Here is a 14,686-nt window from a genome sequence, read left to right on the forward strand (position 1 = left end):
AGGTGGCTCACACCATTACACGCGACCAGTATTTCTAGAATTTCCCCAGTGGATAGCCAGGAATTCAGTGGTTAGCACCCGTGCCAACAGTGGGGGAGGAGATGCATTGAAGGACGCTGCTACCGGCAGCAGGAGTGTTGGTGTACGGTGGAATTAAATGAACCATGGATGGGGGTGAGAACATATGGGCCTTATGGGCTTTTCTCATCCCTGATATGTCAACACTGTTAAAACAAAAATGTATAAATGCTAGAAATACACACCAGGTCTATCAGAGCGACTTGAGTGTGCCTTGTAGACACTTTGGCCGAACTACTCCTTACGAAGAATCTCTCTTCCCCCCCACTTCAACCGGTCTCTTTCTACAGATGATGAACGACATGCTACGTATTTTTCTGTACATAGTTCAGACTTTAGTGGTTTACATTTGTTTATGGCCCAGAAATTCGGTTCTCCACGGGTGAGTACGCATGGGGTACTCACCCGTAAGCCCAATGGAAGTGCCGGTTTCGTGCATGCACTGTGATCCCCTGAAAGAAGGGGTTCAGAGGTGGAACGTGTGCGCATCGAACTTACGTTTTTTTTCCAGGAGGGGAAGTCTCCAGGAGTTACACTTTTAAAAAGCAGGCGGAAGGCCTGCTTTTTACAAGGTAAGTGGTGAATTAATTAAAATTAAAACATTTTTTCCACAGGTTTATTATTTTTAAATACTTTAAAGAAAGGTAAGTTTATTTTTAGCCCCGTTAGAAAATGTAATTAATTTTTTCAAAAATTTAAATTATTGTTTAAAATAGTTATTTCATGTAATTTATAGTTATTTTAAAAATGTGATTTAAAAAAAATATATATTTGAAGATTTAGTGATGTTTTGGGGCTTATAGTATTTATAAGTTTGACAGCTCTTCCTGTCAAACTTATGAATGAAGCATTCCCTGCTACCATTGGCTCTCCATGGCCCACGTGATCCCAGGGGACGCATCGAACTAAGTGCGCCCCTGGGATATGCAAGCACTGCGCGCCAGCAGTTGGAGGAGGCCCAGGATCGGAATCCCACGCGGGCCCACAGCACAAAGGCCGGCGCGCTAGGTAAGTGCAGGTCGGGGGCTTGCACCCGCGGGAAGCCTCCGACCCGAATTTCTGGGCCAATATCTCCATTGGAATTCTTCAGCAATAATCAGAGCTGTATAAATGGAACTATTTTTGTGGGGGGTTGTGGGGGTGAATCAAGTGTGAGCACAGGTACAAGACACACATGCCTTTGTTACCTCTAGACTTTTTTTATTTGTTCATGGGATGTGGGCATCGCTGGCAAGGCCAGCATTTATTGCCCATCCCTCATTGCCCTTGAGAAGGTGGCGGTGAGCCGCCGCCTTGAACCGCTGCAGTCCGTGTGGTGAAGGTACTCCCACAGTGCTGTTAGGGAGGGAGTTCCAGGATTTTGACCCAGCGACGAGGAAGGAACGGCGATATACTTCCAAGTCAGGATGGTGTGTGACTTGGAGGGGAACTTGGAGGTGGTGGTGTTCCCATGCGCCTGCTGCCCTTGTCCTTCTAGGTGGAAGAGGTCGCGGGTTTGGGAGGTGCTGCCGAAGAAGCCTTGATGAGTTACTGCAGTGCATCTTGTAGATGGTACACACTGTAGCCAGGGTACGCCGGTGGTGGAGGGAGTGAATGTTTAAGGTGGTGGATGGGGTGCCAATCAAGCAGGCTGCTTTGTCCTGGATGGTGTCGAGCTTCTTGAGTGTTGTTGGAGCTGCACTCATCCAGGCAAGTGGAGAGTATTCCATCACACTCCTTACTTGTGCCTTGTAGATGGTGGAAAAGCTTTGGGGAGTCAGGAGATGAGACACTTGCCGCAGAATGCCTAGCCGCTGACCTGCTGTTGTTGCCACAGTATTTATGTGGCTGGTCCAGTTAAGTTTCTGGTCAATGGTGACCCCCCAGGATGTTGATGGTGGGGGATTCGGCGATGGTAATGCCATTGAATGTCATGGGGCGGTGGTTAGACTCTCACTTGTTGGAGATAGTCATTGCCTGGCACTTGTGTGAACATAAGAACATAAGAAATAGGAGCAGGAATAGGCCACTTGGCCCCTCGAGCCTGCTCAGTCATTCAAAACTTCATGTCTGATCTTGGGCTCAAAGCCACTTCCCCGCCTGCTCCCCATAACCCTTCACTCCCTTATCTTGCAAAAATCTGTCTATCTCCACCTTAAATGGATTTAATGACCCAGCCTCCACAGCTCTCTGGGGCAGAGAATTCCACAGATTTACGACCCTATGAGAGAAGAAATTGCTCCTCATCTCAGTTCTAAAAGGGCGACCCTTTATTCTGAAACTATGCCCCCGCGTTCTAGATTTCCCCACGAGGGGAAACATCCTCTCTGCATCTACCTTGTCCAGCCCCCTCAATATCTTATGCTTCAATAAGATCACACCTCATTCTTCTAAATTCCAATGAGTATAGGCCCAGCCTGCTCAACCTTTCCTCATAAGTCAACCCCCTCATCTCTGGAATTAACCTAGTGAATCGTCTCTGAACTGCCTCCAATGCAAGTATATTCTTCCTTAAATAAGGAGACCAAAACTGTACGCAGTACTCAAGGTGTGGTCTCACCAATACCCTGTACAGTTGTCGCAGGACTTCCCTGCTTTTATACTCCAACCCCTTTGAAATAAAGGCCAACATTCCATTTGCCTTTTTGAGTACCTGCATGCTAACTTTTTGTGTTTCATGCACAAGGACCCCCAGGTTCCACTGAACTGTAGCATTTTGTAATCTCTCTCCATTTAAATAATAATTTGCTTTTTTATTTTTCCGACTGAAGTGTATAACCTCGCATTTTCCCACATTATACTCCATCTGCCAAATGTTTGCCCACTCACTTAGCCTGCCTATATCCCTTTGCAGGTTCTTTGAGTCACAGAATCACAGAAACCTCACAGTGCAGATAGAGGCCATTTCGGCCCATCGAGCCTGCACCGACACATATCCCACCCGATCCCCGTAACCCCTACCCCACCCTATCCCCGTAACCCCACGTATTTAATCCCCCTAACACTAAGGGTCAATTTTATCATAGCCAATCAACCTAACCCGCACATCTTTGGACTGTGGGAGGAAACCGGAGCACCCGGAGGAAACCCGCGCAAACCTCTGCACAACTTGCTTTCCCACCCATCTTTGTATCATCTGCAAACTTGGCTACATTGCACTCGGTCCCTTCATCCAAGTCATTAATGTAGATTGTAAATAGTTGAGGCGCCAGCATCGATCCCTGTGGCACCCCACTAATTACCGTTTGCCAACCGGAAAATGACCCATTTATCCCGACTCTCTGCTTTCTGTTAGTTAGCCAATTCTCTATCCATCCATCCATGCTAATATATTACCCCCAATTCTGTAAGCTCTTATCTTATGCAGTAACCTTTTATGTGGCACCTTATCGAATGCCTTCTGGAAATCCAAATACACCACATCCACTGGTTCACCTTTGTCCACCCTGCTCGTTACCTCCTCAAAGAACTCCAGCAAATTTGTTAAACATGATTTCCCTTTCATAAAACCATGCTGACTCTGCCTGACTGCATTATGATTTTCCAAATGCCCTGCTACTGCTTCCTTAATGAAGGACTCCAGCATTTTCCCAACAACAGATGTTAGGCTAACTGGTCTATACTTTCCTGCTTTCTGTCTCCCTCCTTTCTTAAATAGGGGTGTTACATTTGCAGTTTTCCAATCCGCTGGGACCTCTCCAGAGGCCAGGGAATTTTGGTATATTGCAACCAATGCATCCACTATCTCTGCAGCCACTTCTTTTAAGACCCTGGGATGCTGGCCATCTGGTCCAAGGGACTTGTCGTCTTTTAGTCCCATTATTTTACCAAGTACTATTTCCTTAGTGATAGTGGTTGTCTTTAGTTCCCCACTCCCTGTGGCCCCTTGATTATCCGTTATTGGGATGTTGTTAGTGTCTTCTACCGTGAAGACAGATACAAAATATTTGTTCAGAGTCTCGGCCATTTCCCCGTTCCCCATTATTAATTCCCCAGTCTCATCCTCTAAGGGACCAACGTTTACTTTAGCTACTCTCTTCCTTTTTATATACCTGTAGAAGCTCTTGCTATCTGTTTTAATGTTTCTTGCCAGTTTACTCTCCATAATTCATCTTCTCTCTCTTTATTATTTTTTTAGTCATCCTTTCCTGGTTTTTAAAAATTTCCCAATCCTCTGGTCTCCCACCAATCTTGGCAACATTGTATGCCTTTGTTTTCAATTTGATACCATCCTTTACTTCCTTAGTTAGCCACGGGTGGCGCTCCCTTCTCTTAAAATCTTTCTTTCTCACTGGAATATATTTTTGTTGAGAGTTATGAAATATCTCCTTAAATGTCCGCCACTGCATTTCAACTGTCTTAGCCTTTAATTTATTTTTCCAGTCCACTTTAGCCAGTTCTGCCCTCATGCCATTGTAATTGCCTTTGTTTAAGATCAGGACACTGATTTGAGATACAACTTTCTCACTCGGCAACTGAATTTGAAATTGAACCATGCTATGATCACTCTTTCCTAGAGGATCCTTCACTATGAGATCATTTATTAATTCTGTCTCATTACACAGTACCAGATCCAAGATAGCCTGCTCCCTGGTTGGTTCCATTACATACTTTTCTAGGAAACCATCCTGGAAGCACTATGAACTCCTCCTCAAGGCTATCATGGCCAATTGATTTGTCCAATCAATATGGAACTTAAAATCACCCATGATTATTACCGCACCTTTTTTACAGGCCTCCATTATTTGTTGATTTATACTCTGATGTATAAATGGCGCGGATGTTACCTACCATTTATCAGCCCAAGCCTGAATGTCGTCAAGGCCTTGTTGCATGCGGGCATGGACTGCTTCATTATCTGAGGAGTTGCCAATGGTACTGAGCACTGCAGTCATCAGCAAACATCCTCATTTTTGACCTTATAATGGAGGAAAGGTCATTGATGAAGCAGCTGAAGATGGTTGGGCCGAGGACACTGCCCTGAGGAACTCCTGCAGCGATGTCCTGGGGCTGTGATGATTGACCTCCAACCACCACGACCATCTTCCTTTGTGCTAGGTATGACTCCAGCCAGTGGAGAGTTTCTACCCCCACCCCCCCCCCCCCCCCAATTCCCGTTGACTTCAGTTTTACTAGGGCTCCTTGATGCCACACTCTGTCAAATGCTGCCTTGATGGTCAAGGGAAGTCACTCTCGCCTCACCTCTGGAATTTAGGTCCTTTGTAAATGTTTGGACCAAGGCTGTAATGAGGTCTGGAGCCGAGTGGTCCTGGCGGAACCTAAACTGGGCATCGGTGAGCAGGTTATTAGTGAGTAAGTGCCACTTGAAAGCACTGTCAACAACACCTTCCATCACTTTGCTGATGATTGAGAGTAGATTGATGGGGTGGCAATTGGCTGGATTGGGTCCTGCTTTTTGTGGACAGGACATACCTCGGCAGTTTTCCACATTGTCAGATAGCTGCCAGTGTTGGAACAGCTTGGCTAGAGGCGCGGCTAGTTCTGGAGCACAAGTCTTCAGCACTACAGATGGGATGTTGTCGGGGCCCATAGCCTTTGCTGTATCCAATGCGCTCAGCCGTTTCTTGATATCACATGGAGTGAATCGAATTGGCTGAAGACTGGCTTCTGTGATGGTGGGGACCTCAGGAGGAGACCGATATGGATCATCCACTCGGCACTTCTGGCTGAAGATGGTTGCAAAATGCTTCAGCCTTGTCTTTTGCACTCACATGCTGGGCTCCACCATCATTGAGGATGGGGATATTCATGGAGTCTGCTCCTCCCGTTAGTTGTTTAATGGTCCACCACCATTCACGACTGGATGTGGCAGGACTGCAGAGCTTCGATCTGATCGTTGTTTGTGGGATCACTTAGCCTTGTCTATAGCATGCTGCTTCTGCTTTTTAGCATGCATGTAGTCCTGTGTTGCAGCTTCCCCAGGTTGGCACCTCATTTTTAGGTATGCCTGGTGCTGCTCCTAGCATGCTCTTCTACACTCCTTATTCAACCAGGGTTGGTCCCCTGGCTTAATGGTAATGGTAGAGTGAGGGATATGCCGGGCCATGAGGTTACAGATTGTGGTGGAATACAATTCTGCTGCTGCTGATGGCCCACAGCGCCTCATGGATGCCCAGTTTTGAACTGCTAGATCTGTTCTGAATCTATCCCATTTAGCATGGTGGTAGTGCCACACAACACGATGATGGGTGTCCTCAGTGTGAAGATGGGACTTTGCCTCCACAATGACTGTGCGGTGGTCACTGTTACCAATGCTGTCATGGACAAATGCATCTGCGACAGGTAGATTGGTGAGGCTGAGGTCAATTAGGTTTTTCCCTTGTGTTGGTTCTCACCACCTGTCGCAGACCCAGACTGGTAGCTGTGTCTTTCAGGACTCGGTCAGTAGTGGTGCTACTGAGCCACTGTTGGTGATGGACATTGAAGTCCCCCACCCAGAGTACAGTCTGTGCCCTTGCTACTCTCAGTGCTTCTTCCAAATGGTGTTCAACATGGAGGAGTGCTGATTCATCAGCTGAGGGAGGGGTGGTAGGTGGTAATCAGCAGGAGGTTTCCTTGCCCATGTTTGACCTCAAGCCATGAGACTTCATGGGGACCGGAGTCAATGTTGACTCCCAGGGCCACTCCTTCCCGACTGTATACCACCGTGCCGCCACCGCTGGTGGGCCCATCCTGCCGGTCGGACAGGACATACCCAGGGATGGCCGATGGAGGAATTTGGGACATTGGCTGAAAGGTATGATTCTGTGAGTATGACTATGTCAGGCTGTTGCTTGACTCGTCTGTGGGACAGCTCTCCCAATTTTGGCACAAGTCCCCAGATGTTGGTGAGGAGGACTTTGCAGGGTCGACTGGGCTGGGTGTGCCGTTGCCGTGTCCGTAGCTGATGCCCGGTGGTCCTTCCGGTTTTATTCTTATTGGCCCAGAAATTCAGGTCGGCCCGCGGGTGCAAGCCGCCGACCTGCACTTAACTAGCGCGCTGGCCGTTGAGCTGTAGGGCCCCGTGGAATTCCGATCCGGGGCCTGGTCCAGCTGCCGGCGCGCAGTGCTTACGTATCCCAGGGGCGCAGTTAGTTCGATGCGTCCCCTGGGATCACGTGGGCCATGGGCAGCCAATCGGAGCAGGGAATGCTCCATTCATAAGTCTTGACAGGAAGTGCTGTCAAGACTTATAAGTACTACGGCCCCAAAATAGCACTAAACCTTCAAATAACTTTTTTTAAATCACATTTTTAAAATAAACTATAAATTACATTAAATAACTATTTTAAACAATAATTTAAATTTTTGAAAAAAATAATTTATATTCTAACGGGGCTAAAAATAAACTTACCTTGCTTTAAAGTATTTAAAAATAATAAACCTGTGGAAAAAATGTTTAAATTTTAATTAATTCACCACTTACCTTGTAAAAAGCAGGCCTTACGCCTGCTTTTTAAATGTGTAAATTCTGCAGGCTTACCCTCCCGGGAAAACCTGTATATAAAAAAAAAACTAAGTTTGATGCGCACGCGCAGCCTCCCCCACGCACGCGTTCGACCTCTGAACCTCTTCGTTCAGAGGATCGGAAGTGCTGGTTTCCCGCGCATGCGCAGTGCGTGCAGGAATCCGGCGCTTCCACCGGGCCCACAGGTGAGTACCGCGTGCGTACTCACCCGTGGAGACCCGAATTTCTGGGCCATTGTGTTTCGTAGCGATTTTTTACAACTGAGTGGCTTGCTGGGCCATTTCAATGGACAGTTAACTTGACTATTCCAACGCTCCCCTGGCTGGCCTCCCATTTTCCACCCTCCATAAACTTGAGATCTTCAAAAACTCTGCTGCTCGTATCCTAACTTGAACCAAGTCTTGTTCAACCGTCACTCCTGTGCTCACTGACCTACATTGGCTCCTGGTCTGGCAACAGCTCGATTTTTAAAATTCTCATCCTTGTTTTCAAATTCCTCCATGGCTTTGCCCCTCCCTATCACTAACCTCCTCCAGCCCTACAAACCTCCAAGATCTCTTGAGCTCCTCCAATTCTGGCCCCTTGCACATCCCCGATTTTAATCGCTCCACCATTGGCTCTAAGTTCTGGAATTCTTTCTCTAAACCTCTCTGTCTCTCCTCCGTGAAGACACTCCTGAAAACCTACATCTTTGACCAAGCTTTTGATCACCTGTCCTAATATTTCTTTATTTGGCTCGGTGTTCAATTTTGTTTGGTAACGGTCCTGTGAAGTGCCCTCGGACGTTTTACTATGTAAGGCGCCATATAGAGTTGCTGGTGTCGGGAACCAGCCCAAGGCTGCTCATATGAAATTCCGAGCCTTTTCCACTTCGGTTGATAAACAGTTAACGAGAGATTGTGGATTTCCTCAACTTCTATATTTATAATGCCCCACCTGCTATTCCCAGTCAGAATCGTTTGCAATGGAGTGCTGCTAAATAGTACACTCCGCCTTTCTAAAATCCACTTCGAAGTTCAACAGTGGCCCTGTAACAAAAATGAGGCAAGTTTGTTTTATAATGGATTCGTTATTCGACATTTTTTCTTGCTGATCACAGCACACATGGGGTTAAAATTATTACTGCTAGCTGCTTCTGCGGGCTGTAGAGAATGCATGCTCCAGACTGGGCAACATGCACACCTCCGGATAAGGCAGAGATCGAGCATACTTCAAGGAAGGCTTCAATATGCGTGAATCAATTACTGCCATTATATTTGGATGGGGGCCCTTTACAGTGTTTGGAGTTAATCAATGGGTCAAGCCATCCCATTCCATTACGCACATCCTGTAGGGCTGTTTGAAGTAGGTGTTTGGCAGCAGTATTTCTGAGGGCTAACACTGTTTTAAATCCTGTAAATGACTGACCATCTAATCTCCTTGGGAGAGAGACTTTTTATATCCTTTGTTCTGGGATAGTTTCAAAGAAATCTGCAGCTATATCCTGGGCGATAGTGTATGAAGACAGCAGTCAGTCTGAAGCCACAATGAATTGGGCTTGTCAGAAGACTCTGGTAGTCAATAGGCACGTACAAAGTAAGCTACTGTATTTCAAGGCTTTTATGTTGAGAGTTAGCGGATGGGATGCACGTCAGTAGTGTTGATTCTGTGGAGAATAGTCAGGTCTGCATTCGCTGTAAGTCTGCTGTTTGTGTTCAATACTGGTCATTTACTTGTTTTACTATTCAATTAACTAGTTGTTTACAGTGTGATGGACGATATATTCTTTTGACGACCAAAGATGGGGAGATATGATACATATTTTAGTAACAGAGTATAGTGACCAGGGATTTCAATTTGGTCGCTGGGACTCATTCCCTACATTTAACCTAGACATCGGGAAGGTAAAAGCACACTGGTTCGTAGGGAATGCAAGGCCTGCCTACAAGAATGGTTGGTGACATTGAACCCACGGAAAATAGTTTTCTTGGAATGGTTCCATTGTAAAGGCAGAATTGAATTTATCCAGACAGCCCAGCCAATTTTGGGTTCAGTTCCCAACTTTGCTGAGTTAGCTGATCTCAGCCAGAGTTGGGGGTGCTCTGCACACCTTGGCTTGAGAAGTGGGAGAGAAACAACCAGGGTTCCTGTTCCTGGTCACTGTCCTCCAGTTAAACATTGGGATGACCAAAATATTTTTTGTCTCGCCACAAACATTATACCCCTGACACTGATTCCATCCCCCTTCCCAGTCACTGATTCCATCTCCCTTCCCAGTCACTGATTCCATCCCCCTTCCCAGTCACTGATTCCATCCCCCTTCCCAGTCACTGATTCCATCCCCCTTCCCAGTCACTGATTCCATCTCCCTTCCCAGTCACTGATTCCATCTCCCTTCCCAGTCACTGATTCCATCTCCCTTCCCAGTCACTGATTCCATCTCCCTTCCCAGTCACTGATTCCATCTCCCTTCCCAGTCACTGATTCCATCTCCCTTCCCAGTCACTGATTCCATCTCCCTTCCCAGTCACTGATTCCATCTCCCTTCCCAGTCACAGTCTCTAGTTGAACCAGACTGTTCACAACCGTGGCATCTTATTTCCACCTTCACCCTTGCTGCTGAAACTCTCAAAAAATGCCTTTGTCACCTCCAAGCTCGACTATTCCCATGCTATCCTGGCCAGCCTCCTATCGTCCACACTCTAAAATTCAGCTCATCCAAAACTCTGCTGCCTAAATTCTGTCCTACACCAAGACCCGCTCATCCATCACCTCTTTGCTCGCTGACTTACATTGGCTCCCAAACGCCTCCAATTTAAAATTCTCACCCATGTGCTTAAATCCTTCCATGGGTGTGCCCCTCCCTATCTCTGAAACCTCCTCCAACCCTACAATCCTCCCAGAACTCTCTTCCTTTGACTGGCCTCTCGTGCATGACCTCTCCCTTTGCCCCACCATTGGTAGTAGTACCTTCAAATATCCAGGCTCACCCTAAACCCCTTCGCCTCTCCATCTCGTGCTCCCCATTTAAGAGCCTCCTTAAAACCAACCTCTTTGACCCTCCTAATATCTCATTCTCTGGCTCGGTATCCCATTTTTGTCAGACTACACCTCTCTGAACCGTCTTGGGACATTTTTCTATGTTAAAGGCACTAGATAAATTCCAGTTTTTGTTGTTGCCACATAATTGGCAAAATGAGATGAGAAATTCTTTTATGCAGCGAGTTGTTGTGATCTACAACGCGCTGCCTGAAAGAGTGGTGGAAGCAGATTCAATAGTAACTTTCAAAAGGGAATTGGATATATACTTGAAAAGGAAAAATTTGCAGGGCTATGGGGAAAGCGCAGGGCGAGTGGAACCAATTGGATAGGTCTTTCAGAGAGCAGGTACAATGGGACAAATGGCCTCCTTCTATGCTGTATGATTCTATGAATTCGGGGTTTGATTTCGGATTGTCACATTCCTTACTATTTTTTTTTCCCTCAGGTGGAGTTGAACGAGATTGAATCTCGCAGTGAGGAGTATCCTCTCACCAGAGCATTTTGCTACCTGATAAGCACACTAGTAGAAAGCTCTTTCCCCACAAACCTTGGGGCGGGGCTCCGTCCACCCGGATTTGACCCTTACCTCCAGTTCCTCAGGGATTCCGTGTTTCTCCGCTTTCCGACCAGAGCGTACAGGAGAGCTGCAGAAAAGGTGAAAAGTGGTCTTGTTCCTTTTAGAAGCAGTGTTGGATGTTTCATTTTATGCAAGTTTTTCCTTTTGTTGAACCCTGCACCGTTGCAGATCTGGACTTCGGGTCCGTTGAGAGATACTAATTCGTGATGTGTGTGATCTTCCACAGTGGGAGGTGGCCGAAGTTGTACTTGAGGTTTTCTACAAACTCCTGAGAGATTATGAGCCCCGGCCAGACGATTTTACAGACCAAATGGTGGAGCTTCAAGGTAAATGTTGGATGCTGGACATTCCCAAAATGGCAGCTGCTCAATGGGATCAGACTTCTAACTGGGAGAAATTATGTTGTTTAATGGTTGTTCTGTGTAACCTTCTGCAGTAAGCTTTTTCCCCCATTGGTTCAAAACCTGTTGGAAGTAATATTTGAATTGTAAATCCATTCTCCTTTGCCCTTTTTTGTCAGATTAATGCTGATCAAGATGAGGGATGTTGGAGCTAGGGAATGGAACACTTTCAATTTCATGTATCCAGCATTAGTGTTCAGAACCCACAAGTCAGGTAGAGCATATTCAGTTGCAGAGTAAAACACCCTCTACACTGTCTCAGCAATGTCCCGCAGCTCCACTCTCAGAAGAACAGCCTCCACACTGCACTGATGTGACGCTGTTTCCATTTTGGGCATCCGCCCGTGATATTCTTTTAATGAGAATGCCAACTTAATATCAGATAGTTTTGAATCGGGCACTGGTTACCTGCAGTGCCATTCCCACCACAAGCTGGGTTGGCAACACCGAAACTCATTTCACACCAGGATCTTTACAGCCAGCAGGCAGAAGAGACTTTCATCCCGCATGTCTAGGTTGAATTGAAGCCACAGTGAGGTGAATGGACAGTGCCTAACCCTGCCATTAGAGGCCCCCAGTGAAACCTCCTCCCACGGTGAATGGACAGTGCCTAACCCAGCCATTATAGGCACCCAGTGAAACCTCCTCCCACAGTGAATGGACAGTGCCTAACCCAGCCATTATAGGCACCCAGTGAAACCTCCTCCCACAGTGAATGGACAGTGCCTAACCCAGCCATTATAGGCACCCAGTGAAACCTCCTCCCACAGTGAATGGACAGTGCCTAACCCAGCCATTAGAGGCACCCAGTGAAACCTCCTCCCACAGTGAATGGACAGTGCCTAACCCAGCCATTAGAGGCCCCCAGTGAAACCTCCTCCCACAGTGAATGGACAGTGCCTAACCCAGCCATTAGAGGCCCCCAGTGAAACCTCCTCCCACAGTGAATGGACAGTGCCTAACCCAGCCATTAGAGGCACCCAGTGAAACCTCCTCCCATAGTGAATGGACAGTGCCTAACCCTGCCATTAGAGGCCCCCAGTGAAACCTCCTCCCACAGTGAATGGACAGTGCCTAACCCTGCCATTAGAGGCCCCCAGTGAAACCTCCTCCCATAGTGAATGGACAGTGCCTAACCCAGCCATTAGAGGCACCCAGTGAAACCTCCTCCCATAGTGAATGGACAGTGCCTAACCCTGCCATTAGAGGCCCCCAGTGAAACCTCCTCCCACAGTGAATGGACAGTGCCTAACCCTGCCATTAGAGGCCCCCAGTGAAACCTCCTCCCACAGTCAATGGACAGTGCCTAAGCCAGCCATTAGAGGCACCCAGTGAAACCTCCTCCCACAGTGAATGGACAGTGCCTAACCCAGCCATTATAGGCACCCAGTGAAACCTCCTCCCATAGTGAATGGACAGTGCCTAACCCAGCCATTATAGGCACCCAGTGAAACCTCCTCCCATAGTGAATGGACAGTGCCTAACCCAGCCATTATAGGCACCCAGTGAAACCTCCTCCCATAGTGAATGGACAGTGCCTAACCCAGCCATTAGAGGCACCCAGTGAAACCTCCTCCCACAGTGAATGGACAGTGCCTAACCCAGCCATTATAGGCACCCAGTGAAACCTCCTCCCACGGTGAATGGACAGTGTCTAACCCAGCCATTAGAGGCACCCAGTGAAACCTCCTCCCACAGTGAATGGACAGTGTCTAACCCAGCCATTATAGGCACCCAGTGAAACCTCCTCCCACAGTGAATGGACAGTGCCTAACCCAGCCATTATAGGCACCCAGTGAAACCTCCTCCCATAGTGAATGGACAGTGCCTAACCCAGCCATTATAGGCACCCAGTGAAACCTCCTCCCACAGTGAATGGACAGTGCCTAACCCAGCCATTATAGGCACCCAGTGAAACCTCCTCCCATAGTGAATGGACAGTGCCTAACCCAGCCATTATAGGCACCCAGTGAAACCTCCTCCCACAGTGAATGGACAGTGCCTAACCCAGCCATTAGAGGCACCCAGTGAAACCTCCTCCCACAGTGAATGGACAGTGCCTAACCCAGCCATTAGAGGCACCCAGTGAAACCTCCTCCCACAGTCAATGGACAGTGCCTAACCCAGCCATTATAGGCACCCAGTGAAACCTCCTCCCACGGTGAATGGACAGTGCCTAACCCAGCCATTAGAGGCACCCAGTGAAACCTCCTCCCACGGTGAATGGACAGTGCCTAACCCAGCCATTATAGGCACCCAGTGAAACCTCCTCCCACGGTGAATGGACAGTGCCTCACCCAGCCATTATAGGCACCCAGTGAAACCTCCTCCCACAGTGAATGGACAGTGCCTAACCCAGCCATTATAGGCACCCAGTGAAACCTCCTCCCACGGTGAATGGACAGTGCCTAACCCAGCCATTATAGGCACCCAGTGAAACCTCCTCCCACAGTCAATGGACAGTGCCTAACCCAGCCATTATAGGCACCCAGTGAAACCTCCTCCCATAGTGAATGGACAGTGCCTAACCCAGCCATTAGAGGCACCCAGTGAAACCTCCTCCCACAGTGAATGGACAGTGCCTAACCCAGCCATTATAGGCACCCAGTGAAACCTCCTCCCATAGTGAATGGACAGTGCCTAACCCAGCCATTATAGGCACCCAGTGAAACCTCCTCCCACGGTGAATGGACAGTGTCTAACCCAGCCATTATAGGCACCCAGTGAAACCTCCTCCCATAGTGAATGGACAGTGCCTAACCCAGCCATTATAGGCACCCAGTGAAACCTCCTCCCACAGTGAATGGACAGTGCCTAACCCAGCCATTATAGGCACCCAGTGAAACCTCCTCCCATAGTGAATGGACAGTGCCTAACCCAGCCATTATAGGCACCCAGTGAAACCTCCTCCCATAGTGAATGGACAGTGCCTAACCCAGCCATTAGAGGCACCCAGTGAAACCTCCTCCCACAGTGAATGGACAGTGCCTAACCCAGCCATTATAGGCACCCAGTGAAACCTCCTCCCACAGTGAATGGACAGTGCCTAACCCAGCCATTATAGGCACCCAGTGAAACCTCCTCCCATAGTGAATGGACAGTGCCTAACCCAGCCATTATAGGCACCCAGTGAAACCTCCTCCCATAGTGAATGGACAGTGC

General features: G+C 47.9%; 1 protein-coding gene across 1 annotated transcript in view; it reads left to right on the forward strand.

The window, feature by feature from the left end:
- The window catches only part of nup205 (nucleoporin 205), a 141,274-nt gene that overhangs the window by 44,455 nt on the left and 82,133 nt on the right, over window positions 1–14,686 (forward strand). The window contains exons 15-16 of the mRNA XM_086008589.1: window positions 10,992–11,201; window positions 11,350–11,449. Coding sequence (XP_085864715.1) covers window positions 10,992–11,201; window positions 11,350–11,449 — 310 coding nt within the window. The remainder of the gene's footprint in view (window positions 1–10,991; window positions 11,202–11,349; window positions 11,450–14,686) is intronic.

The sequence above is a fragment of the Somniosus microcephalus genome, chromosome 16 (genome assembly GCF_052327205.1).
Source record: "Somniosus microcephalus isolate GS21.2 chromosome 16, FLI_Smic_1.0, whole genome shotgun sequence".
Taxonomy (NCBI): domain Eukaryota; kingdom Metazoa; phylum Chordata; class Chondrichthyes; order Squaliformes; family Somniosidae; genus Somniosus; species Somniosus microcephalus.